General features: G+C 37.6%; 1 protein-coding gene across 1 annotated transcript in view; it reads right to left on the reverse strand.

Annotated features, from left to right (window-relative positions):
- Positions 1–983: 983 nt before the first annotated feature.
- Positions 984–27,895, reverse strand: part of UPF2 (UPF2 regulator of nonsense mediated mRNA decay) — a 52,897-nt gene continuing 25,985 nt past the window's right edge. The window contains exons 12-22 of the mRNA XM_064421770.1: positions 24,914–25,099; positions 24,184–24,387; positions 23,297–23,572; positions 21,717–21,900; positions 19,539–19,678; positions 18,426–18,530; positions 17,425–17,523; positions 16,576–16,743; positions 12,008–12,149; positions 8,276–8,396; positions 984–2,199 (exon numbers count right to left, since the gene is read on the reverse strand). Coding sequence (XP_064277840.1) covers positions 2,190–2,199; positions 8,276–8,396; positions 12,008–12,149; positions 16,576–16,743; positions 17,425–17,523; positions 18,426–18,530; positions 19,539–19,678; positions 21,717–21,900; positions 23,297–23,572; positions 24,184–24,387; positions 24,914–25,099 — 1,635 coding nt within the window. The 3' untranslated portion in view covers positions 984–2,189. The remainder of the gene's footprint in view (positions 2,200–8,275; positions 8,397–12,007; positions 12,150–16,575; positions 16,744–17,424; positions 17,524–18,425; positions 18,531–19,538; positions 19,679–21,716; positions 21,901–23,296; positions 23,573–24,183; positions 24,388–24,913; positions 25,100–27,895) is intronic.

Genomic DNA, 27,895 nt, shown 5'->3' on the forward strand with positions numbered 1-27,895 from the left:
CAGGCACAGCACGAGACGTGGGCCCAGCACGTGGGGAGGCCAGGAATAAAGTGGATGCAAACTGGGGATTTTCTGTGTGTCATGGAATGGTTTGGGTTGGAAGGGAAGGGACTTCTAAAAGTCACCCAGTTCAACACCCCTCCAATGACCAGGGACAGCTTCAAATACAAAAGGTTGAAATGCTGCCTGTTTCCAGGGATGGGGCATCCATCACCTCTCTGGGAAATCTGTGCCAGTGTCTCATCACCCTCACTGTAAAAATTTTCTTCCTTGTATCTAATTTAGGTCAACTCTCGTTTAGTTTACAACCACCACTCCTTGTCCTACTGCAACAGGCCCTGCTAAAAGGTCTGTCCCTGTACATTCAACCCTGATTATTTCACTCACAATGACCTTTGAGGTTCTTATTTGGCATTAGAACAATTAATTTTAAAATTAAACTTCAGGTTTCACTGAACTGTTTTTTGATTTCAGTCTGAAGTCAGGAAAATCCCCAGCTGACACTAAACTATCTTTAGTAAATGATTTTATAAAGACATTTCCATCCCAATTCCATTCAAGGCATTGGATTGGTACATATAAAACAGAGCTAATATTTTATTTTTGTGCAGTTACTCAATCTGGATAAATTAAATGCTTTTGAAACTAAGCAACATGTTGAGAAAAGGAAGCTGACTCTAGTCTGAACCACAATTAAATGCTTAATTTGCTATTAGGAATTGGTAGGCACTGTTGTTTGGGAAGTAGAAATTAACCAAGGATATGGTCATACCAGTGTAGGAGACATTCCTGGAGGAGCTCAGAGTTACAAATGTGATTAATGAACTTACCCATGAATTTCACGTGGAAAGAAAACTGTATGAAAAAAATCACGTAAGACTAGAATCAAAGACCTGGAATTCCTGTCCAAACTACAGCCCACAATATACCACAAACCCTTCAAAACATCATTTCAAAGTGAATGTCAAGAGGCAGACACTGACTCTAAATTACAACACTTTATTGCAGCATTGGCAAAGGTCAGATTTCTGAAGCTGGTGAAGATCGGGCGGCATTTCTGTATGAAATGTTACAATTTTACAAGTCTCTCTTCCTACATGCAGAAACCAAAACCAGTGGTAAAAAGGATTTTAAAAGAGCTAGAAAAAAGAATTAGTAGTAACATACAGATGGGCTCTTGAACTCAATGAACTACCTCTACCTGAAAGCAAACAAAACCCTACGCTAATAAATAACAGATTGTCAGAAACAGACCAAGAAACCTCATTTCTACTTAGAAAAAAAATAAAAATTCTACTTGTTTCCAGACTTAAATCTTTTTTTTTAAACTTTTTGTTTGTTTCAATAGACACAGAGGCTTATCAACCCATGAAGATCAACAAAATATTTGGATCCACTCCTTGACATCCTCCTGCTATGCTGACTGGCACGTTTTGGTTTTCAATGATAGATACAATGGGCTCAACTATATCCCTGTCCTTAGGCTGGTGTCAGGCTGTTCCAAGCAGTACGAGTCAACACCCCGTGTTCATCAACTTCACTTTCTATTTTAAACCTTAACAGACATTTTACCTCCTTGGCTCTTCAGTTTTTCACCCCTCCCCACCCCCTTTCTGGCACATCTGGCAGCAAAAGGCTCTTCCTTAACCCAGAACATCCTCACTGAGGAGTGTGTGAGAAGTTATCCTACTTGGCAGGGTTCTCTTCTGCACTTTGCTGCTTGCTCTATGTGTTTCTACTGTAGATTTGCAGCCCCTAAAAGAACATCCTTCCAACACCAAACGCTCGAGTTGGAGACAACGTTAACTTGTGGTGAGTTCAGAGCTTTATTTCCCTGCACGCTGAGCTGCCAAAGGCCTTTCCCATTCCAGTGTCACTGCTGAACTCCAGGCTGCTCCCGGCTCTCGCCGAGCTGCTCGCGGCTCAAGTTCCCCATCTCGCCGTTTGCTTCTGCTCCTATGAGAAGATTAACCCTCAACGCGGTTCCCATAACAAAAAGCTTTTTTGGGGGGGTGGGGGGGGAGAGGGGAGGCTGCTCTTCGTGCCCCACGGCCCCAGCCTGTCCCAGGTTTCGGTTCTGAACGCTCTAGACTGACATGCTGAGATGTGTCCACTGCTCTCGTTTAATCGCTGGAGGACTCCACAACACCAGAGATACAGGACCTAATGAAATGACACTGGCGGCTGGATCAGCGTCTCCTGCGGGAAGAGAGGAGAGAGGGATCAGATCAGCCTGAGGCACCCACAGCTCTGCGGGTGAGCGGCCCCAAAAGCCTCTCATTCTGACACCCTTTTACCCTCAAAGTTACACATTTCTCTTTTCTGCACAACCATTTCCAAAGGGCACCCCAGACAAAAGCAGGGGGATAATCTGCACCTTATCATTCCACGTGAGATGCTGAACTACTGAAGCACGGCTGTGAATTTGCTGAAAAAATGAGTTATTGTAAATAGTATTCATCTTTCTGTGCAATTTCTTAATGCTTAGAAGTTCTGCAGAAATGTTACAAATGGCTTTATGGAGGCAAATCATGGGTTAGAACCTTTTTTAGAGTCGATTGGTGCATTTAAATCTTCCACCATCCCTTGTTCAAGAAACACATCCCTACCCACAAAAAGCCACATTTAATTCTCTTAAGAACATACAAAAAGAATGACAGGAGTTTGTAGGCAGGGGATTCAACAAGACCAGGGCAGTGCAGCAGTGAGGCCACCCCAGTGTCACTAACTTCAGCACAATGCAGTTACTGCATCTGGACTCCTTTTCAGCTGATTTTAGGCTGCAAATTACAATTAATAATAGACATCAAAATACAACTTCAACATTTACAATTCCAAGGAAGTTCCAGGGCTACACACAGAGATTTTTTACCATTCAAGCACAACAGTTCACGTTTCTTTACATCAGTGCATGATCTTCCAGTGTTTGTTGAACAGTCATTCGATGTAAACCTGGTTTTCACTGAAGTTCTTGCAAGAAAAATGTTACAGATATGTTATCTGGACATAGGAACATCTGCACCTCTTGTACCAGATGAAGCTTGCACACTAATTCAGTATTTGTATGTGTTGCTTTGTTCTATTATCCAGTATTTGTTTATATAAAAATGCTGTGTATTTTTGCCAGGAAATCCTGAGCTGATGCATCATTAGAACTCTCTGCAGCACTGCTTCTATTATTTGTTTTTAACCACCTGTTAGTGTTACATAATGTAATATTCCAATTCTTTGTGGCACACTTGACATGAGAGCACTGGCTATGTGCTTTCAATAGAAAAGATCTATAATTTCTATTTATTTAGTAGACTGACATCTCACTTGCAAAATGTTACAATGGAGGGCAGATATCACTGAATTGCAGGATCATGCTTTTAACTCTCCATCTTCTCTTAAAAAATAATTCTACTGCTGATGGGGAGGGAAGGAAAAAGCTGGGACTGGTGCATGTCTCCAACTTGGTCAAAATGTCTCCCACCCAAACCAGCAGCTAAGTGCAGGCTGGTGGCAGATCCCTGTTTGAGGGGATCACAGCCACGTGCTGCTGCCAAAAATAGCAGCAGTAGTTTTTTTGCCAAACCAGGTATTTCACATTTGTGTCCGACCTAGTAAACTTGATCCAAACCTGTATTTGGCAAGGTCAAACTCAGTACATAGATGTAATTAAAACCATCTATGTGTAAAAGGAATCAATTCTTTGCAGTCTCCTCCCACACTTCCCTTCCTGCCACTGACACGTTGTTAATTTGTATGACATTCACACAGTCGGCTCCTCACGCCACTGCTGAGCATGAGCACTGCCTGCCTGTGACAGGAAACACAGAGCCTCTGACACAAACCATGGTGGAGCACAAAGCTGGAAGCCATGAAAACACACAGAAACATCACAGCACAGGCTATGAAATAATCACAAATCATGGCACGGGTGGAGATGGGAGAGCTCAGTCAGCAGCACAACTTCACAGCTTAAACTGAGAAGTGCCCAGGGGAATATCAATAATCAACTCCTTTATGCATGTTGCTGACATCACAAGATCACAAAAATCTCTTTATTTCTTGACATGTAGAGACCTCTGAAGTTGGATTTCACACTTATCCCTAATCCCCTCATGTCCTCCAATCCACAGCACTCTGCATTTCTGCAGTGCTGCATTTCTTCACCAATCTCCTCACAAACTTCCAGCTCCAACCACCTCCTCTTCCAGTTCACTCCCTGCTTTGCTTTTCTCAGCCAATCTCAGCTTCCATGCTCTTTGTTCTCCCTCTCCCTTAGTCACCCAAAACTACAAACAAGAAACAGAAACCACCAAGGTGCCCATTAAAAACCTATCACATCTGACTTACCACATTCCATACTGTGAACATCAAAATTCAAATAAACCACACAAGCTGGACTCCCCTAAGTAAGAGAATCTTAACTTCTGTCAGTTATTTTATAGCCTCATCTATCCATCAAAAATAAAATGCTCTAAGTGAAATCCAAGTCAGTGTGTACAGTGGGTTGGGAATTTTTTGGGGATTGGTGGCTGGTTTCCAGAGGGCCACAGAGCTGCAGGGATTTTTGGAAGGTAGTTATTATTTATATTGAAAGAACCTTTTCAAACACAGGAGTCTTTCTAACTGAGCATGGCTAATAAATACAAGTTTGCCTCCATTCCTCTGAACTGTGAGCAGGTGTCTCTCCAGCTTTGCTGTCTGGGTTAGACTCACAGCCAGCTTGCAGAGCTCCTGCCAAGGCAAGCACCTGAGGCTTTTCTATTCTCTTCTGCTCAGCTCCAGTGCAGTCCACCAGAAGCAGCTGCAGGATTTGGAGCCCCCCTCCCACATTCCTCCCTTTGCTTCCCTCCCATGAAACAGCTGAAAAGGGGTTTGGAATTTCTTAGCTGTGTTTAAAAGGCCCATCTCAGTAAGAAGTGAATTCAAAGCTTCATAAAGCAGCACTGTCAATGCATCAGCTTCATGACAGGTGATGTATGAACTGTGTTGGTCCAGTAGCTGAAACAGGAAATCATGTTAAATTCACATTTCTCCTTATTATCCAAACTCTGATTTTTCAGCATTAATGCAATATTCTTTATGATGAGAATATTTAGCTAATAAAATCCCAGCATCCTGTTATTACTGCTATGCTTCATTTTTCTTTATTAAATGGGTTAAAGAGAAATAAGAGTCAGATGTAAACAGGAGACCTGAGATCACCATTTAACCTGAATATGATTTGGTTTGCCAGCCTATACCTGCATCCCTAGGGGAACTTTGGACACAGGCAGGCCCTATATTGTACTTTCAAAACAGCAACAAATTTTGAGGCTGCAGCTTTTAATAAGGAGAGGTTTAACAAGATAAAATCCTTGGTAAGGCCCTGCTTCTCAACGGAAGAATTACAGGGAGAAATTTGACTTTTTTGGCAATCAATGTTTTTAGAATGATTTTATATAATGGGGTTATTTTCATTTCACTTTTAAAACCAAGCCATTTAATGGATCTCAATCCCCTTAAACAAAGGAAAACCACTTTATATTTTAAGAAGCTGTTCCTAATAGTACCAGTCAATTTTTATGATAATCCCATCACCAAAAAAAATTACTTTAGTGAATTTTGTGTTTCCTGAAGGTAGTAGTTTGATAGCCTGAGAGCCAAAGGCCTCTCTTACCACACAAATACTACAGAACCAGAGGCAATAGAGAAAATTGTTTTCTTCCCAGGGCTGCTGAAGCAAATCAAGGAACTCTACTTTTAATGGAGTCACAGTAAATTATCTTTAAGGTCAGTCAGCCTTAAATGTACAAGTCCTAGAAAGAATCTCCTCCTTGCAGGACCAGCAGGTCTCAAAACCTGAGGCAATACAAGCAGGCAATTCCAAACAAACAGAAACAAACTCCAATTTTTGATCCAGCATTTTGCACATACTAAATAATAAGAAATCTGACAGAGCTTGCAAATCTCACTGCATTTAGTTGAGTACAGAACAAGGACATTAACACAGGAGAAATAAAGTAAAAAACTGCAGAAGACTTATATTTTTTCAAAAACATATAGAGGGCTAATTCTTTAGTGAGATCCAGTTGCTTAAGGCCAAAAACATGTGGAAGAACCCAATGATACCTGCATTAATTTCTGAAATGAACTGCTACAAGAGGCAGATTTGGATTTAACTTCCTAAAACGTGTTTGAAACACAGTGCTTAGGGCATGTTTAGCAACAAAAAAGCAAAGGTAAAAACAACAAATCAATTTCTCTACTCTCAACACTCCCTGAAATGCAAGAAAGGCCTCATTCCTACCTCAGCTATCAGAACCTGTCACATTTTACATTACAGTGGAATCAATTATTTATTTTTGCTTAGATTATCCCTAACCTCAAGAATTTTAAAATAAGTCGTGTACCTTAAAGAAAGCAGCAAACTATTATTTCCAGTAAGTTTGAGTTATTTTGCAAGAAAATAACATTTCAGTTGTGTTCATGTAGAAAGAGACAGCAACAAGACACAGTGTCCTCGTGGAAGTGACAACATCTGTGTTACACCACTGGTTCTACCAGGCAGGAATGTGAAACCTTCTCTACACAGATATTAAAATTAACAGCTCAGTTCCTATCTGCTCAGTGAGACCCTCCAGTATCCTCAGAATTTACAGGGTAACTTTTTAACAAAGCATGAGGGGGGTCTGGGCAGAGACTGCAGTGCAACCTTTAAAGGCAGAAGACAATTTCCAGTATATCCTACAAATCAGAGGCTCTAAGAATGTAGGCAAAACACAACCTGTGCCAGTGGGAAGCCATTGGTGGACCCACAGTCTCCAAGAAATAAATGGAGTTAGGAAAAGTACTAGTCCCTTACTGCAGGCTGAGCTGGCTCAACTGATGCATGACTGCCAGGCAGAGCACTGCAGTACACAACAATAAAATATACCTGCTCAAACAAACTTCCTGGTCTCTGCTCCAAGCAGCTTATGGATTAAAAGGAACAAAGAGTAAACTCCATAATACAAAACTACATCAGAACTGCAAGTGCATGGCACTTGAATAAACAAACACTACTCTAACTGTTTGCTGGATAACATCTGACCTATTTCAGTCAAGTCCTAAATTATATTTTCCCTACAACATCACAATATAAAAGGTTTTCTAAAGAAAATAATATAAAAGAAATCTACAGATACCACATCTACTGGTCTGGCTGTTGTATTTAAAGAACAACTGCAGCATGCAGCTTGTGCCTGAAAGAGCAGAATGCTGCAGCTGTTAATGAAACACCTGCCAGTGTTGTGGCAATTCAGTGTACCTGAACACTGTATTCCTACAACAGCATTAGGTCACAGTGATATGAAAAAGCTAAATGGAAAGCACTGCTCATTTTATTGAGTTACAGCTGGTTAATTTTTGTAAAACATTTATTTTAAACTACAATATTTTTTTTTTTGTACAAGCAGTGTCTGTATGAGGTCTCAATGGAGTGAGTGATCATCAGGACATTATCAAATGATCATAAATATGTACCATGAAGAAGTTGGAAATGCTACTGGAACACAGAAATAGTACATTACATTAACTTATTTGCAGTTTACAAAGACAGACCCATTAGGAGGTAAACTGTCCCTTCTTAATTGCTGCTCCTATCAATCCACCTTCAAAATGAACTTGCAAAGAAAAGAGAAACTTGAAAGCAAGTCTGCATTTCACCGAAACTCTGTCTATTCAAATGTGTGCTGCAGGGCTAATTTAATGGTTTATTTGCCAGCTTACTGTGAGTGAGAAAAGACACAAACTAAAGCCTCAGAACAACAATTAAGCAATCAGGAATGACTCTTTTCATGTTAATGCTGGTTTTGGCAAGATCTTGCACACCATAGATTGAAAATTCTGCTCGTCTTCCCCACCGTTACCATATTTACTTTCCAATCAGGGCATCAAATACAGAGGAATAGCTGTCAAATTGACGCCACAGAAAGAGCATGATAATTTCTGCAGATACTTAAAAAAAAACAATCCTCTCCCCCTCTCATGGAGAAAGCAGACATACATCTTTTCCCCTACAAACAGAGGCTCAGATTCTAGCAGCCATTTCACAACTGAAAAATAATCTTTTGGCTTCCAAAAGATCACAGAGGTACAGACACTGTGTTAGAAACACAAAACACGGCTTGGCATTTTAAGAGAATGCTTTAGAGTGGAAACGACTGCCCAGGCACTCACTACAGAGATCATTATCTCTTTCAATTATGAAGATAATTACTTGCTTAGAACCAGAATTACCACATTTAAAGGAAGATTGTCCTACCTCCCACCGGTTTTAAAGATTAGATCTGCATTAGGTGCTCCCTTCGGATGCTGGTAACGAGGCCGCCGCTCACGATTAGTATTTGCTGGAGCTGGACGCTGTGCCAGAGACTGCAACATTTCTGGGATTTCAGGCAGAAGAAAAGGAAACAGAAGAAAGTTCAATACATTTTCTATGGATCATTTTTTACATAGGAATTTACACATGCACATCTCACTGCCATTTACACTTACATTTCGCTGTAGAGTTAACACTCAAATTATTCCACAAAAGTTAATTACAAAAAGTTACAAATTACATCCCCAGCTTTGATAAACCTAAGCTACCCCACAATATGAACCTGCATTTCCAGATGTTCCTGCAGAAGGAACTGCCAGCAATGGTTTTCATCACAGATGCTTCAAGAAAAGACCTGCAACCTTTTCTTTCTAAACACATCAGCCACCACTTTCTTCATCAATGATCAGGAACAAAGACTCACAGCAGCACGAGTGGCCTCAACATTAAACCTCCCTGGAATAGTAACAACTGGACAATGCTGCTGCCAATTAAAGACTCAGCAAGAAACCTGTCCTAAAATTAGGCATTGCCAGTCAGGTATTTAAGTCTAAGCTTGGCATAATTGGATCATTTTCCAGGGAAGACAGGCACCTGAAGAAGGTGACTCAGCTGACCTACATTGCACCAGCTGTCCCAGGGATGGAGTTTCTCACTCATCACTCATCATCAGGGGGAATAATTTGGGTCCAGAAAGCAGCCCAGTTTAGCCCTGAACAGCCAACTTATGGGCAATTTAAACTATGACAGTATTGTATTTTGACATTTGGTAAAACTTAATTTCTAAAACTTTATTTCATTTTTTAATGATTAAAAAAATGTTTATTTACCAGGCTAAGTTAATGCTTATTAAGTATCCAATATAATTACAGATACATCATAGGAGGTAACCTCTGCCAATCTGTTAATACATCTAATGGAAAGTATTCCTACAGTCCACCTGAGCAGGGATCTACATTACTCAGCAAACAGACAGATGGGATAAATGAAGGGGAAAAGTGGAATAAGCTGTTAAACAGATTATGTTTGAAAGTCTGCTCTGTCTGGTTCTCCAGTCTCTGGTAATCTCATTGGAGACACACACCCATCACCTGCTGCACACACACTGCTCAGTGGGGCTAAACTAGAGACTCTGATGAGGTTCCCTCACCATTTGCAGAATGCAGGTGAAACGTTCAGGGAAGTTATCCACCCAGTCTTGGAGAAACTGGGAAACTGGGACTGATTCAATGTCTGTGTCAACAGTCAGTGAGTGACCCTTGTATCCATGTTCTGTACTCTGAATGCAGCACCTGGCAAAGGCAGCCACTGAACACAGTGACAGCCCATGTTTGTAAACATCACGAAACATCAGCCTTCCCAACAGCCCTGTGTGCCAGGAGAGAGCTCTGGGGGCAACCAGGAGACTCAGGAGGAAAACAGATGAGGGTACCCTGCCAGGCAGGTGTGAGCAGCAAGCAGTGAATGAACATGCACATCTGCCTCTTCTGTTTTCCACACAGCAGGTGAAAGGAAATATGGGACTGGGAAGTTCAGAACTGAAGAATGTAACAGAAGGCAGAGATGGCAGGGGAGCACAGTGTGTTTTCTAGGCTGAAGGCACATCACCAAACCTCCTTGGTTTGTTAGTGAAGAAAAAAATAATCTGCACAGAAAAGTACCAGTCTAAACTAGAGAACCACCCAAGTTCCTAATAGTTCTTTAAATTAAAAAATCTTTATAATATAGTAAGCTCTGCTGAAACATTAAATCTTTATCTGATACTACTTTGAAGTACATTGGTGAATTTCCATCTATTAGCTACCCTGTGCAGATGAAAAGAACAAGTACATGTGCAAACGTTGGGACAACCCTGAGGCATTCTCCCAGAAATTGAGAATTCTTCCTCTCTCAGTAACTTCAAAGCTTGAAACAGAAATTTAAACCCAACACTTTCATTCAATAAGTAGGTACCAACTTGTCACAGACAGGATGACTCTTCAAAAGTAACAATCAACTGCACAAAATCTAAATAAAACTTGTTCCAAAGGTGAATGTAATTTGGTCTGTTTAATTTAGCCTGATTAAAATGTTCTTCTTAGTTTGGTTTTACTCTGTATATTACCCAGGCTAAGATGCATCAACAGCTGTTTTAAAAAGGGATGTCAATTATGGAAAAACCTTTTACTTTTGTGTTGACTTCCTTCCTGTATTGTTTTACACACAGCAACTAAATAAAAATCTATGAGAAAATTTTTAAAAGGCCTGTTTCCAGTTATTAATTCATATCAGTTTTCTTATTTTGCCTAACAGAAATAAATCAATGTGATCCTTTTTTGGATAAAAAGCACAATTACTCTATATAATTAAGTCCTAGATTAAATAGGCTCATTTTAGATATCAACAAAGTCATACAATGGTATAAAACCCAAATGCCTTAACCAGTAGAAATATTAGAAGTATCTAATGAGGAAAAAAACCACCAAGAGTCTGAGAGAAGCACTAAAATGTCTAATATGTCTAATTCTAGTCTCTCTCCACCTTTCTCACAAGTGGGCTTTAGAAGAGCAGAGTGTCTCAGGAAAGTTGCTGAGCTAATTACCATGTATAACACCAAGAATGTATTGTGTTACTACTTCAGAGTTCTGCAGACACTCACTTTGGAAGATATTCCTTTTTACAATTACAAGTTTGGTTCTGGTACTATAAAAGTTCTGCATGAAGTACTGGATTCCATAGTGTTTTAAAATTAAAACTGCCTTAATTTCCCACTTCTTGATGAACAATGACCTTTCACTAAATGCCTTAAATGAGATTTCCTGCTAATTAACTACTTACACTGTGATTACCACCAGACTACAATATCTTTACAAAAAAAAAGCAGAGCAAAAACTTCTGAGATGTTAAATGGAAACAGTAACATAAGACATCAGCTTTATTGGTCTGGCTTTGTTTACTGTCTGAGTAAGGGAGGGAAGTTGAATCTGAAGAAAAGCACAACCCAAAACAAACCACCCAACAACTAAACACACGAAGTGCACCTGTTTGGAGACTGTATGAGCTGTGTTAACTGTTTGCTTCAACCTGTGCAGGATCCAAAGTACCTGACTCGCATGTCTCCAAAACACAAATTAATCATGTAATCTGTACAAACCCCTCACTTTGTTAATATATACTTATGCTCCAGATTTGAGGGCTCCTAGAACCTTTACAATATGAAGCTGAGGTAACATTTTATATTTCTCTGGTGAAGGTTACCTTGGGACTTGCAAGACTAAAGAGTCTAAATATTATTAATATCTGAAACACTTTATTAATAGCTTAAAAGCAGAACTTAAATTGCACAGAATTCATCTTGTATCCAACTCAACTGTCTTGCAGTAAACATCACATTGATTTTGTATTACATTAATTTTAAAGAACTATCTCAGTTCTTTTCCTTTCCCAAAATAAATGGAAATGCTGAAATTTGAGACACACTTGAAAATTCCTTTTCATGGAACAACTACAAAAAACTTCTTCAAGTATAAAGACCAGGGAGGAAACAATAAATGACTAAAAGCAAAATACAGGTTTCCCCTAAGTACTGCAAATCAATATTTAGAACTTCATCTGCTAATCATCACAAATAATGCTTTCTGCAGATCACAAAGGCTCCCCTGAAAATCAAACCTAAATCCTTGGTGATTTTCTTACCCTGATAGTCCTCTTGTTCCTGCCGTTCATTGATATCCAGAGTGAGCTTTTTCATCCTCATTCTCTCCTCCTGTTCTGCTTGCTGTTGGTTCCAATGGTTTGCAGCAAGTTGGGAAGACATCGGTACATTAAGGATCTTAAACTGCAAATGAAAATAAGTTTTTAAGTGCACATCAGAGGAAAAACCCAACTAATATGAAACAATCCAATCTACAGAAATGCTATGGTTATTTCTAGGTTATTTCAATGAGGTACTTTCTACAGAAGTTCCTACTGTGAAGTGTGTTGTTGATTTGTTTTGAACCTCTAGTTCACATAAAGCAGCATGAGAAAATGCAAGACCTGCTAAAGACACAGAGAAACACAAAAAAGGCCGAGTTCAAAACCTATCAGACACAGTATTCATGTGAACAAAACTGACTGTCCTTCCCTAGGAAGGCACAGCCATATGCTTTATTTCTTACTTTCATACCAGCTGATTTGCCCACAGGGAGTTGCCCTGGTCTTGATGTAAAAGGACCAGAGCTGGTTCAGAAAGCTGCATCTCCCTCTTCAGCTCTCTTCCCTCCAAAGAGATGAAGTCCCCTGAGCAGAGTATCTACTACTATCCCTTGTGATAACAGAGGAAAAACATTTCAGACATTCCCTGGAATTCCCTGATCAGTACTTTTCTTTTTAGGAATAATTCTGTTTCCCCAGTGCTTCTTAGTTTAGAGGCAACCATGGTGTCAGACTGATTTTTTCCTCCTCCCCCATACCCAAATGTGCCCACCACACATTCTGATTTAAACACCCATTATCTGATTTGCCATAAGGCACACCAGGTAAGCTTGGCACTCCCACAGAAGTACCCTCTCTCTGGAAATCCAGCTGATATTTTCAGGAAGGTGTAGGGAAGGTGCTTTCTTTTTCCTCAGACTCAGAAAATCCAATTTGTTACTTCTACATATCTGGGGTTTTTTTACAATTGTTCCAGAACAGAGAAATAATTCTTAATCTTATCCACAACTGAAAGAACAGTTCTAAGAAAATACTTAATGCTAAAGTTTGCAAACATTTAGAAAAATCTCTCTTCCTCCTTCAACTCCCTGTCCATTAGAAATAAGTATTTCTATGCCTAAGAAGGGTAATGCATTTAAGCATAATGACTCTCAATATTCCATGAACTACTCTGAATCCTGCTCCTTGTTACTCATCATGGGAGATCCATTTCCAAAGAAACAGAAGTAAATTCCTAAGTGTTCTTTCCTGTTACAGTGTCAAAAGCTGCAGAGAGAGATAAATTATCAAAACCTCTGCTGAGAAGATTTAAAGCAAAATCCTTACCACCTGTGGTTAGTATTTAATGCAATAATCACTGAACAGTCTCAAGGTATCTCAGAGAGTAATGCCCCACTGGCAGCAGTGCTGAGTGTGGGAAGACTCAGATGAAGCACTGGAAAAGAAACTGTCTTTGAAACAGTAAAGACAGACTCTTACAAAGATCTGAGAAAAACTTGGGTACAGTAAATCCCTAAACCCTACCAACTACAAGATGTATTTAGATGAGATTTTTGGGGGGTTGAGATGAGAGTAATAGCGTATTATACTGAATATAAATATGAGCTTGTTATTAAGGTGTGCAGGGAAGAACAGAAATGGAAGTTGAGATCCCAAGAGCAAAGTAAGCTCTGGTTACTTATTGCTGAGCAGGCTGTGCAAGTTCCCAGATACCATCAAATGAACTTTACGTAAACTACACAAATAACTAATCCATTAGCAGCATTTCATGATAAAAATCATGCCTCAGCTTCACCATTAAGCTCCTCATCCATTTTAATATGTCCTTTATATTTTCTCTGTTCTATGGATTTATCAGCTAAAGGGGATTGGTGTTTTCAGACAGGATGATTAAAGTAGAAAAAGAAAACTGAACTATAGAAGGGTGTAAATGAGAGAAACAGATACAGAAAAACAACAGCCTGGCAATTAACAAAGCACCACTGAGTCACTATCTCAAGGCAATCAGCTGCCACCTGAAATCAAGTCACTGATGACAATTACTACAGGATATGATGATTACTGAACCACTGAAACACTTCCAATTTGCAAATAGGGAAAAGGTGTATCAAAAACCTCTTGTCAAATCTCTGAGATGGGGGCAGGACAGAGGATTTCACTTTAAGGATGTCAAACTGAAGGAAGATCAAAAATCATTATTCAGAAGACCAGACCACAGATTTTATAAAAATGCCATGAGATAAAGACATGAAGATGTAAATGAGATTAAAAATGTCACAATCAGGGAGAGATTTGACCATTCCATGGATATTATCATTCTTCTATGGAGCCATGCTAAAAATCTTTCAAAGGGAAGGTAATCTTAGCAGAAACCAAATTTCTTGACTTTCTTTTTTCTGTCTATATCTCATTTTAGTTCATACCTACCTGGCATAAAACTTCTTGGTTCAGAAACACCAAATGGTATCAGATACAGCTCAGCTCTGATCCCTTATTATGCCAACTTTATTTCCCCTTGCTCTCTCATGGTTTATGGATAAATCACAATGCCATCATCTTAAATTCAAATAACCATGTTATATTCTACTGCTACTAGTTTTCTAAGTCTGGAGGATAAAATATGGTGTCTTGTCACTATCAGCCTGCAATGACCATTAATTTGGATATATGCAGCTGGTAAATACCAATCAGTTGCTCTTGTATTACTCAAAAAAACTACTTGTCAATGCTGCACTAAAGTCTGGGTGGACACTGACATGTCAGCTGAGTATTTGGCAGCTGGACCTCACTACCAAATGTTACCCCAGGAAGGAAGCACAGCACATTCCATTTTTCTAACATTTCTTGTTTCAGGAGCACAACTAACAAACAAAACAGAGACTGAAATCATTACTAGCAGAGCAAGCAAGCAGGCTGATGTCATTTATCACTCTGGTGACTGTGCAGATGAAGTTACTAACAGTTTCCCAGGCTGCTGCAAACTTCTTTTAACTGTTTTAAAAATCTGAAAGTTTACAGATATAACTTAACAGCGAATCACTTCAAAACTCACTGCATATTCTGCTCATGCAGATCTAAAATAAAGCACCGTAAGAAGGAATAATTATTTTCTTTTCAACTCCACCTCTTCTTTCCTGCTTATTTTTCTATTAAAACCCTGTACTAAAACACATTTTTTTTCTGAATACAGAACTATGGACAAAGAAGCCTTTCATTAATTCAAGAGCTGAAGGAGTCTATAAAGCAACTGTTTTCTACATTTCTAGAAACACTGAGAGGAGTTTTGGCAGGAAGAGCCTACTCCAAAAACCAAATATTGGGGGAGGAGCAGGGAAAACTCCTGAACAAGTTCTGCTTTCTTTCTAAGTCACACTTCTGCAATACTTTCCCCTTTACATGGAATATGAAGATCCCAAAATTCCTTGTAACTACAGATACTCCTAGTAAATTATTCTGAAAAAGCTAAACAACATTTTTTAAAAAATTGAGTTTTCTTAAGCCCCTTCTCAGACCAATGACCATAGTTAAAAATCTCCCACTCTGAGCTACTGTAGAACTTTGTATACCACATTGAAGTTCCTGGAAAACAGAATAACCACTTCCTACATGGATTTTTGAAACGTGTTTCATATGAATGAAGAGAAGGAGCCTACTTCAGGTTAATACACCCCAACAGCTACACTACTGCCACAATTTAGGTAACAAGTGTAAAAACCAAGTAATGACATGGATCTAAACACTTGAAAGGCTCAGATAACGGTATGAAACAATTCCTTAGTTATGCTTTCCATATAAATTCAGAGTAATTTATTTTCATCAAATTATACAACAAAAATGAAAAAAAATCTTTAAAAGCCCTAAACCATGACAAGAAATACATGTGGAATGTGTTAGGTAGAGGTTTGTGTACTGTGCATTTGCTGAGCTAGGAAAATTCAAACATACACTGGAGAAAAGAGCCAAGACTAACATACAGCTTAGCTGCATGAAGCAAGGAGTTAGTTTGTTTTATCAACCTCATTTCCATTTAAGTTTCTCCAAAAGATTCACTCCACACATTCTGTAATAATCTCCTAACAGTGCTTCAGGGATAATGACTTTTTTTCTTTTTGCAAGTTGAATACATTCAGCCAAGTGGCTGTTACTTAGGAAATGGAATTTAGCAATGACCATATATCTTGATTTGAAGCTGAAAGTGTTTTCAGGAAAAGCTGTAAAATTTAAAAGATTCTGGAATATTCCTTTTTCTTTTTAGTCCTTTCAATGTTCCGTGGCAGTTCACCAACCACATCTCTTCATCTTCCACAACTACATCTAAAATACATGCAAGACATATCACTGACCTACTGGTAGAATCACAAATGTAAATAGTCATGGTATTATGTGACCACAGAATTTTTCTACATAATTTCTATTAACAACCAAGAATTCCAATAAATTTTATATATTTTCTATGTGTCAAAATTAAGTTGTATCTGATTTTGAGTAATGAAAACAAATAAAAAATTCTGTGTTACTTTTTTTGAAGTGAAAGGTCTTTATTTATTTAAACAGTACCTATACCTTACCTGCTGTTTGTTGCCTTTTCTTGTTAACATGACAAATGGCATTGTGTCCCCAGACTCTGACTCTCCTTCCCCACCTCCAAGTGGGGGGCCCTTCTTCAGCTGGCTTTTGAGATGCAGAGGAATAGCAACATCCAGCTGATGCACTTTAACAGATTCACCACTCCGTTGCTGTGAAAAAAAGTGAATTCTATAAATGATCAGATGCTGACACAGTCAGGCTGGCAACACTGACATTTTCACAACTGAGAAAAGGTTTAACCTTCCAGAAAAATGAAGTAATATATAACTACATTTATTAGGCTTATTATATTTTCCTTTTGTTTTCCTTGCTTGTGAAGAAGAAAGTTACAGGGCAATCTCTTAGGGAAAGAAATCTAGAGACCTGATGAGACACACTGTAGAATGTACATTCTTAGTTCATGATTCTTTTTGTACATCTTAATAATACACTTACTATACAAGGCTTGGTATACTCAATACTGAAACATTTACCAGATGTGACTAAGAAAACAAAGTACTAAAAGCTTATGCAAATTTAAATGTAGCTGGATTTTAAGCCTATTAAAACCTAAGATAAAATCAGAAGTTTTGCACAGTAGCTGCTGCATTCATTACTCATTCTGTAAAATATATGTCAGTATGTCATGTATTCACTGGACAAACAATACAATTAACAGCTGTTTTAGTAAAAGCCAAACAAGTTAACTGCAGAAAAGAGGCCAAAACAAAGTAAAAAAGAAGTCTTCATTCCTTTAGTATGGTAACCTAAGCATTAATCACTTATTTACTTTAAGAAAGAAATCAACTATACTTAGCTGTACATTAAATTAAGAAAGTAACTATTTATACCTGAAGATTTTCCAGCATCATTTTATCCAAGGCCTGAATGAAGTCCTCATCCTCTGCACAAGGGACATGCTTCAGTCCTCCTCCTTTAATCATTACTTCCTATTGCAATGAGAAAACATTATCCATTACATTAGTTTCAGAAATATGAATATTCAGTCTAGAAATAAGTGGAAAATATCCTTATTGCTTGTATATCATACACAATCAAAAGGTTTATAGAATCAAACTGTTAAAGAAAGAAGTTTTCAGTCTCAATTATTTTCTTGAAAGGCTGATATTTCCTGATTTATGGTCACTCATTACATTCTGACAGACTCATATGTGTGTGTGCATGGACACATTCAAGATGTGGCAACAATAAAAAGAAGTCCTTATCCTTAACACATCTATTCTAATTCAATTTTCCATTAAGTCCATGAAGTTAGGTGGTATTTTACTGCCCTTCAATTATTTGGAAAGCACAACATGACAACAAAAATGTCAGAAGTCAGCACCATAACACATTGTTCCACAATGCTCATTATTTCCTTACTATGTAACTGCAATTCAGGCTCAGCCAGATGGGTTGTTTAGCTACCAATGTTATAAACTGTCAATCCCACATTTGTATTGTAGGAATTTCACACTTCTTGGCTTGTCTCCTTTTCTGTTTTGAGATCTAGTGGAGTGTAATTGGTTACCTTGTTGTATCCTACCAGTTTGCTACCATTGCAGGCATTACAAAACCATCATTTACACAATATTTTCCAGTCTAGCTACCTGTGAAAGCTCACAGTTTTGAGAAAACACGTTGTAGCAAATTTGACAGCATAAAAATTTTCAAAAGGCAATAACCTAAGTATGCATACAAGAAAATAAGCTATAAAATGTATTTGAAAGAATAGCAGGAAGTGTCTGTGCTGTATTTTTCCAGAGATGTTATGAGCAGCACTGGCACAAACATTGAGTAAAGAAAACCAAAGATGCAAATTCAATTCACTTATCTCCAGCTCAATACATACTGTATTCTCCTCATCAGTTTCATTTTCCTTATTGGAGTCCGTGAGATAATCAGTGTTCTCTTCCTCCTCTTCTTCACCCTCTTCTTCTTCATTGTCAGAGCCCTCCTGAAACATTCAATTTTAACTGCTGACTATTTTAAAACAAGAAGGACAGCTGGTTCCTCAAACATCTTCCTAAACTCTTCATGTTGCTTAGTAAAGTCTTTGTAAATTTGTTTGGTTTTTATTCAACATTTCCATCTGAACTCAGCTTTATTACTAATTTCACAAAAGTACAGCAGAAAACTGGGACTGGTGGCTGCTACACACTGCCACAGGCTGGAGGGATGGACTGGCAAGAACTCATGAAGTCCAAAGAAGGGAAATAAAAACATCTCCAGAGGTGCCTTCCCCACCCTGCAACTGTTTCTGATTCTATTGATTCTAATTTATGGGTGAAGGGACAAACCCAGCCAAATTTAATGCTGAGAGACATCTATGGAAAGAAAGCTTATTAATAAATCAGCCAGCCCAAGCATATGGAGAAAAACTGTTCTCTACTTCCTTGATGAACTCATTTTCTTGTAACAATACCATTACCACGTCAACTTTGCTGTGTCACAGTGACAAGTCAGAATTTCTACGTACTTGTGGTTTTTTTTATTGGCTCCACCATTTTTGACTGAAAATATTATTAGCACAGTAAACAAGGAAGGTTTTATGCTCCATAAATCTTTTATTTATTCATATTGCATAGACATACCCTGAACACCTGTTATTTTTTCCTAATGACTGCTTTGACATTTAGTCAATACATTTGCTTCTAAAACAGATTTATAAAGTCATCTGAAAGTGATTTTTTTCATGCCAAAAGCTGAAGGTATCTTCTTGCTGAGAAGCAGCACATGCCCTGGGCAAAGCTGTCAGATTCAAGTTTCTGCCAAAATAAGGAATAAGCCTCAGGCAGTCAGTTTTCCACATACAGGGAACTGGGATGGGAATATCCTCACAGTATTGACTGGGCTGTGCACACCCAGATTTCACCTGCTAGCTCTGACTTAGAAGGGCTTCAGAAAGTAACAAGCAATCAAACTCACTTCTTTTACATGAGGCAGGGTAAATGATTAAGCTCACCTCTTCTTCTGGTTCATTTACTTCACTTTCATTTCCAGATTGTTCCTCTGTCTCTGCTCCACCTTCCTCCTCTTCTTCATCCTCTTCCAGATTCTCTCCTTCTGTAATGGAATCCTTGGAATCTTTGTCATTCACAATTCCTGAAATTTGCAATAAGATGAAGATTTAGAAGATTAGAACACACATATATGTGGAAGATCATGTTGAAAGTCCATTGCTACTGAGCACTAAAACTTATATTTGACTTCTGAGTGAAACATTTCCTATACAGTTAGTTTAGACATAAAGGGTAATAATGTCCTGTCAGAAAAGGAGGGAAACCTTAGAAAGGATGTTTAAAATCTCCCAGAGAACAGAAGAAGCTTTGCAAACTTCCTTAAAACATCCTCAAACTAAATGTGGACCCTACTGACACATGAAACAAAATCCGAGTTCCAAACTACAGAAACTGCACAAAACCAGCAGAACCAGAGACATGAAGCCCCTGCAGTCTTTGCTGCAGTACTTCCCTCTACTGTCAATTAACAGTTTTGAAGCAATAACTTTCTCAGCCTACACTAAATCTTTATAACACTCTCCTAATGCTCTGAGGCTGTGCTTGAACTATGAGGATGCAGGTGCCTATATGAAATCTCTGGGAAAGCAAAATCTCTTCCACAAGCACGATCTGGGGTGCTCATCCTCCTTGCAGACAGGTCTGACATTCTTACACTGTGTGTTTAGTTCATCTTGCAGTTTCTCTTGCTGACCTGATTGCCTTCTGTCCCTCAAGATATTTTAGTTTACTCTGTGTGTAACATATCAAATATAAATATCTCCTTTCTTTAAGGAATCCTTCAATCTAACACCATTATCTGTACCGTTTCCACAGAAGTGAAAAATTAATATTAGTTCTTTTGCAGTATTTCAGTGTCCAGTTTAGTCTTAGATATGAATTTCAATCAGAATGTATTTAAGAATTGAGCATGGTTCTGATTCACAAAAAAATTAATATTTGTTTTTAGAGAATAACTATTGCAATGTTCAAGTCATCCAGTGCAAAAACCCCAAACTTCCAGCATACACTACTGTTCTCATACATTCTTTTTTTTTGCTTTTCTTAATTTACAAAGCCACTTAATCCTCCAGAGGACTGCTGATGTCAGACTTCTACACCACTAGTTTTGCTAGGAATTTACTGAGGAGTCAACACAGTCACAGTTCAAGTTTCATTCCTTTTTTGACATTAGTCCAACTGCACTTAGGGTCAGCCAGCAGTGTAAAGCTTTCTGAAGCTCCTGTTATTTGTAGGAAGGAAGTGCTGAGTACCTTTCAAAAGAAGATTACAGTTTATATAACTCATTGTATACGTCTTCTTGGTTATCATTTTGAAAGTATGAAAACCATGGGTTTAGATCACACCATATATATATGGGAATTCTAATCTGCTTTTCAGTTACCACATAGGGAATTTCAAGGGATGTCAATTAAATAAACAGCATTTATAAATAAAAAGTTCCTCCTAAAGCAGAAGTTGGAACCTGTTATGTGGCTATTAGACATACTCATCCCACTGAATGAAAGGATTATTCTTAAAAATTGCATGTATCCAAGTAGGTGAAGTGCAAAATTTAAAAAAGTGCAAAATTTACATATAAAATCTTTTAATGAACAAGCTTGTTTTCAAATAAAAATGAAAGATTAGAAAACAATTTATCAAAGAGCACAGTAGTATCCAACGTTTTCTAAGAATGTATACATACAAGAGGTTTAAAGGTTAATATGATGATAACAGTTTAAATACTCACTAATCAGTATATTTTCAACTGAGCTGTGCTTCCAGCTCAACTGTTTCTCCTGAAATTAGTGTGATTACTACATTTTTCTGATTATTTTATTCCTCATATTTTGTACCATGTGACTCCATAAATTAACACACACACACTTCTGCCCTCCAAATACTGTTATATTAAGAGTATTCATACAGTTTTTCACAACATCTATTACTGTAGAGTTATGGAGATTCTGTATGGTCTCTATGATGATTAGAAAGACACAAGCAAAAAAGGTACAAAAATGTTTCCATCATGAGAATAAATGACCATAACAATAATAGTTATCTATTACCAACATAAAGAGACAATTTTAAGAACTACAGGAATTGTCCAAAATACCTTACTTCCCTTGCACATGTCTTACCCAATTTTATTAAGAATTCTCGTTCCAAGTCTTGAACCTGTCTGACAGCTTCTTCCAGAGAATTGCAGAGCTTTATCTTTGGTCTCAGCAGTTCCAGTGTATCACTGATCATATAGTCTATGTCTATAGGAAAAGGGTGGTCTTTTGTCCAAACATCCAGACTTTTTTTCCACCACACATAGCGCTGGAATATGAAATATTGAAATTAATTATATGCAAAATTATGTTTATAAACCATTTAAGTTATGAAGTTTAAAATGCCATGTTTATACAGTAAAAAATGCAGAAGCTTTCATGTCACTACTCTTTCATACAACTATCAGATATTCTGATAGCACTAAAACTTGTTTGATAACACTGGATATCACAAGCATTAAGAATCATAACTACTATTTTAAGTAGTCATAACTACTGTTATAAGTATGAAGACTCAACAAAAAATCCCTGACAATAAAGTGTCTTCCCATGGTAAACTTCTTCTACAAGAGATGACCATTTAACAGCCAGCTTTTGATTCCTTCTCCCAAGTGTTTTCAAGAAAATTAATTTCCCCAAAGGCATATTATGGGGAAAAGGGAGAAAACATCATTAAAAAAATCTCAAGATTGCAGCCAGTTTCAACTGCCTTATCCAGTTTGCTTTACAATAAATTCACATAAACCTCTTACAGTGACACTGTAAAAAATTAATGCTGATTTTATGTGAACCTAACAGCAGAACTTGAGAACCAAGGTGCTGCAAAAACTGCATCTGAAAATGAAGTATGAATAACAGAATCTTACTTAAAATATGACATGCTCAAGAGGAAGGCTTGCTGAAATTATTAGGTGTAACAGGAATATGATGATGTCTTCCCCAAAACATTTCTTTTTGCATTTAAAAATCAGACCATGTCATACTGTGAGCAGCCTGGTCTAGTGGAAGGAGGCCCTGCTCATGGCAGGGGGTTTGAACAAGGTGATCCTTGATGTCCCTTCCAACCCAAACCATTCTGAGGTTCTACACTTCAAAACACTATTTTACACCTTACATGCAGGTAAGTGATTTGTATCCTTAAGGTCTGAAATAAGTTATCACCTTAATTTTAATTTTTTAATACCCTTGTTTTAGTATAAATTATAGATAAAAGCAGAAAGAAAAAGAAATTAAATCCAGCAAGTTTTAGCATGAATTCCATGGTCTGGAATTCCTCATTTCAAATTATGAAATATTTTCCCCACTTTGTTACATTTATTGAGTCAGAACTTTCTTTGCTGCAACTTGTGCCCATTATCTCTCATCCTTTCACCATTCATGCCTGAGAAGTATCTGACTCCTCTTTCTCTACAAAAACCATTAGCTGAGGACAGCAGCCTAAATAATCTCTTCTTCAAGTTCAGCAAACCCCACTGTGAGCACTGAGCACCTCCAGATCATTTTGGCATAACTCAACATAACATATCACTTGAAACTAAAACTGCTACCAGACAGACAAGATTCTACAAATTACAGTATTAGAGAACAATGAGATAAATATGTACCAGACTGACTTATATTAGCTTGTTAAAGAACTTTACAGATCTGCATAAAATTTAGAATACCTGAAAATATACAAGGAAGCAATCAAGTTTGCGCTTGCTGGATCCTCTGTCAAAATACTGCCCACAGGTATCGAGAATAGTACAGACAAGTCTGATCCTGAAAAGATGTTCTGGAGGGTCCAGTGGACTAGGACTGCCATCAGGGTTCACACCAAACGAGGTGAAGGAATACAGAGTTCTAAATATTACAGCTGACTCCACCATTCGATAATTGTAAAGCTCCCCCAAAAACTTGGCACTGCTGATCCGCCGTTGGTTGAACTTTGGTTGATTAACCTTTATCAAAAAAGAACAAAAAAAATTCTATCATGCAGACACAACAGAAAATTAAAAAACCCAAACCCAACCAACATTTCACGAAGGAAAAATGTGTATAAAAAAGTTGACAGAATTTCGTATAATAAAAGATAAATTTATGGCTACATCCATTACATGAAAGTAAACATTAAAAAGTAATTATGAAAGCTGGTCAGCTAGTAAGTTCCAATATATCTAGCATACACTCCGTCGTAAATTTATGATGATTTTTCAGTCAGAGAAATATTGTAATTATAACAGCTTTTAAAATATGGACTGGTCTCCAAAGTTACTGGAAGTTGTGTAAATCTGTCTACACTGTCAAAGAATAAATTCCACAGCCTTACTGTGATAAGAGAGGCAAAACAATTGTCTGAAGTAATGTTAGTTTGTTTTTGTTGAGGGTTTTTTGGGTACAGTTATTCTATTAACTTAAATAAACCTATACAAAGCAAGTAGAAAAATCATCAGACGAAAAAAAAACAAAAAAAAAGAGAATCCAAGGATTCATTTCTTTAAGCACAATTATTTTAGTTTTCCTTTCAACATAAGTAGATGAGAATAGCTTAGCAAGGATACTGGTTGTTTACCTCCATTCCTAGTCGAATATCCTCTAGCACTCCATCCACAACATGAATTCCCACATCTTCCTGGTAAAGGACCAACCCTGCTAAGAGGTTGGCTACACAGTGAATACTATTATATTTCACATTCCAGATGTTGATCATACAGCATATAACATAGTCCTTAACTTCTGCATCCTGCCAAGGCAGCTTGCGCATCTGTCTCAGGACCTAAACCAAATTTTAAGACAAGCTTCACATTTTAGCAGGTAAAATATCAAGATGCTCCCTGTCATCCCCCCTCTCTCCTGGCTGGGATGAAATCCCTGTAAGCACCTTGCAAACAACCTCATTCTCCCTTCCAGGTATCCTCCAGACCTGCAGTGGCTATGGAAGACTTTATGTACATAACCCAACTGCTGTCCTTGAGCTACTGATCAAGTTCTCCAAGGCTGTTCCATCATTTCCCTGCTCTCACAGTCTGTATTTAACTGAAGCCTTTTGTCCCATACTCTCCCAACACAATGACTCTCATCTCACTCTCCCTTTGTTCAGCATTTGATGCTGTTGAGAACACATGTCCACAACTGGAGCTTCTACATGCTCCAATAAAAGAAATTAACCATTTTATTCATGAATACAAAAACGAACCCTCTTCCTTGCAACGAAAAAACCACGGCCCTCCCCAAATCTTCTCCAAAGTTACTATTACACCACTTTCAGTAAAAACTGTATTAAAGATTTTGAAAGGATTTACCTTCTCTGTGGTGACCTTGGAGAGATCCTTGTAAAGAAGCTTACGGATATATTCCTGCAAAGGAGGACGTTTTTTCTTCACAGTTTTTTCAGCTGGAGGGGGATTACAGTAGTAATAGGCATTTTCTACCATTGTAACATAGCGTGCATCAAGATGCATTGCTTGTTTTTTCCTCATCATTTGTTCCTGGAAACAAATGCAAATGACCTGTTAGAGATGCTGACATGCCACATTTTCAAGCCAAAGGCTTTTAGAGTTACATTTGGGATACAGTAAATATCAAGGGTTGCAGAAAAGTAAGTTAAAAGCTTGGGTAGAGAGAAAAAAAGACAAAGTACATATATATGGTTCTGTGTTGCTCTTTCCATGGTCATTTTTCTTTATGATCCCTGTTTTTATAATGGCCCACCTGTGGTAAAAACGGTTTTGGAAAAGTATTTAAGATTTAACTCAAAATCTTAATGCTACTATTCAGATAAATGGTTCCTAAGACTACTAGTAACTCTGTTTAAAACATTACTTAACTAGATTTTACTTAACTAAAGTAGCTGAAATATTGATGTCTTGACACAAACACAGTGAATTATGGTAAGACTGGCAATCTACTTTTTACATCAGCATGTAACTGCAGAGAGTTTTTTATGGTTTCATATCAATTTCCAAAGGTTTAGATAATAGAATTTTCCTTATTCCATGCTCCATTACTGCTGTTTACCCAAGCAAAACTGACTGCAAGAAAAACAGTATCTACCAAAAAAGTAATGTTTCAGGAAAAATCAGACAAGACTTAGCACTAATTACTTATTATTAAGATAAGCTTAATTTCATTATTAAATACTTTTTAGTATGCATCTGTGTAGTTATATGTATATAGGTATAATTCTGTAAGTGATCCTATATATTCTAAATCACTCCAGGGTGGTTCACCAGGAAAACTGGACCTGTGCAAACTTTATTAGCTACTAGAGGTTGGCTACACAGTCATTTATAACTCCAAATAAATAAACAAAATTAACATGTATGTACTGTTTCATCCCTACACACAAATATTAATATATCCACTCAGGCAGTCCTGTAAACCAACCAAGAGTTTAAACCTCCTTTGATTATTGGTGAGAAAGCACTATTTTTCATGCTGGTGGCCTTTCCACTAAATCTGAACAATTTGAAATTTCTTTTATAAGGCAGACATTTCAGTTCACTGAAATGTCAATGTACTCACAGAGCTCCATAACCCCGAGTTTCAGCTGCTAATTCAATGAGGAGCAGTAGCTTTGTGTAACATAGTAACCCAACAAATAATGTCAGTTTTCTCCTGGATTTAGTCATCTATCACCAGGAAGGTCTCCTTCTGACACCAACCCTAAGGCATTTCATTCTTAACCTTTTCCACGACACAAATGGTCTTTCCTTTGATTCCCTGTGAGACTGTTCCTTTCCAAATGGGAAATTTCTGTCACTAGCAGCACATTTTCCTACAAGCACCTAGCAGATGCACAAGCACTTAGCAACTGAGTACATAAATTGTTTTATATGGGGAAAAAACACTTAAGAGTAGAAAATTCCCAAACTTTACCATGTCATATATGTTAATGTTACCTTTGAAAATGTTTCATCTTTATTTTCTCTTGATAGATCAAGAAAAAATATACCTTTGCTGCCTTAAAAGCATTTATCATGCCATACTATAAAATGAAAAATTAAGTGGGTCAAAGTGAAGCAGAACAGAGAAAATGGCAGAAGGGCTTGCAAATAACATTTAAAACCCCCTAAACCTACACAATTTGTGTATTTTCCTGTTATAAAAAGTTGTACATTTTACTTTAAGTAATAGTTTACAATTAAAATGTTTCTTCCCAGAAGAGACAAAAAAAAGTCTCAACATCACTGTAATTTATTGAGTTTTGATCAGTCCTCAGTGTGTGTTCTAACTGTAAGTGGATTGTATTAGTCTTAACCTCTACTTATTACAAATCTTCAGCATTTTAAGAAACTGTTTCAGTCATTTTTCAGGTAAGGCATCAGAGGGACAGGCAGGAAAGAGAAATCATAACACTACACTATTTGTAGTGATAAAAATGTTGATGAAATTCAGAAGAAAAAAGCAAGACCTATGGTCCAAAGTGCTTTAAGCCCATCAGCTATTTTGGGTCCTCATTTTTCTAGGCTAAAATGAAGAACTACACAGGTAAAGCACGACATCAAAGATTAGATTTCCCTTTTTCCTTTGATAAAAACAAACCACAAACAAGAATAAAGCATCCATGTTAAAATATTAAAACTGTTTGGCTTTTTCTTATTGGTGAGTAGAACAATCTTTCTGCATGTAGCATATATGACAGAAGCATTTCAAAAGAAAATCTGGTGACCATTAGGGGAAAAAAAAAAAGTAACTAATAAAAATCTAAGCATCATGAGAATTCCAATTTTGGAAAGCATTTCAGCATGACTGCCATTTAAACATCAGATTATAGCAAGATACTGAAACTGTTCAACTCCTGCTCCCCTTTAATACCTGCACTGCTCTGTCCTGCTACTCATTGTGACAGTTCAAAATGGAAATTTTTCATTTCCTGGAAGCACGTTATTGCTACAGTGAATTAACACAGTTCTCCATGAACTGCATTTACTGTGCCACAGCCTCTGCCTGTACAAACAACATCTCCCAGTTTTAACACCACCAGTAAAAGCAGTCACACCAAGAAGGAAGCCACCATGTACCTTCTGTATATTTATTAACACAAGTGATCTGGCCCTAAAGCTTAAAATAATTGTCAAATTTAAATGATTAAAAATGCATCAGGAAGCTTTTAATACCAGAATTTCAAATATTCTTTCAGCAAGACCACAACAGTATAATACAATAATTTGACATTTAAACTCAATTATGTTACAGAAACATAGATCAAGATGAAGCTGATCTTCCTTTCAAAGCTCCAATTCAAATAATCCAATTCAAGTAATTCATTTATCAACTGATCA

The sequence above is a fragment of the Passer domesticus genome, chromosome 5 (genome assembly GCF_036417665.1).
Source record: "Passer domesticus isolate bPasDom1 chromosome 5, bPasDom1.hap1, whole genome shotgun sequence".
Lineage (NCBI taxonomy): Eukaryota > Metazoa > Chordata > Aves > Passeriformes > Passeridae > Passer > Passer domesticus.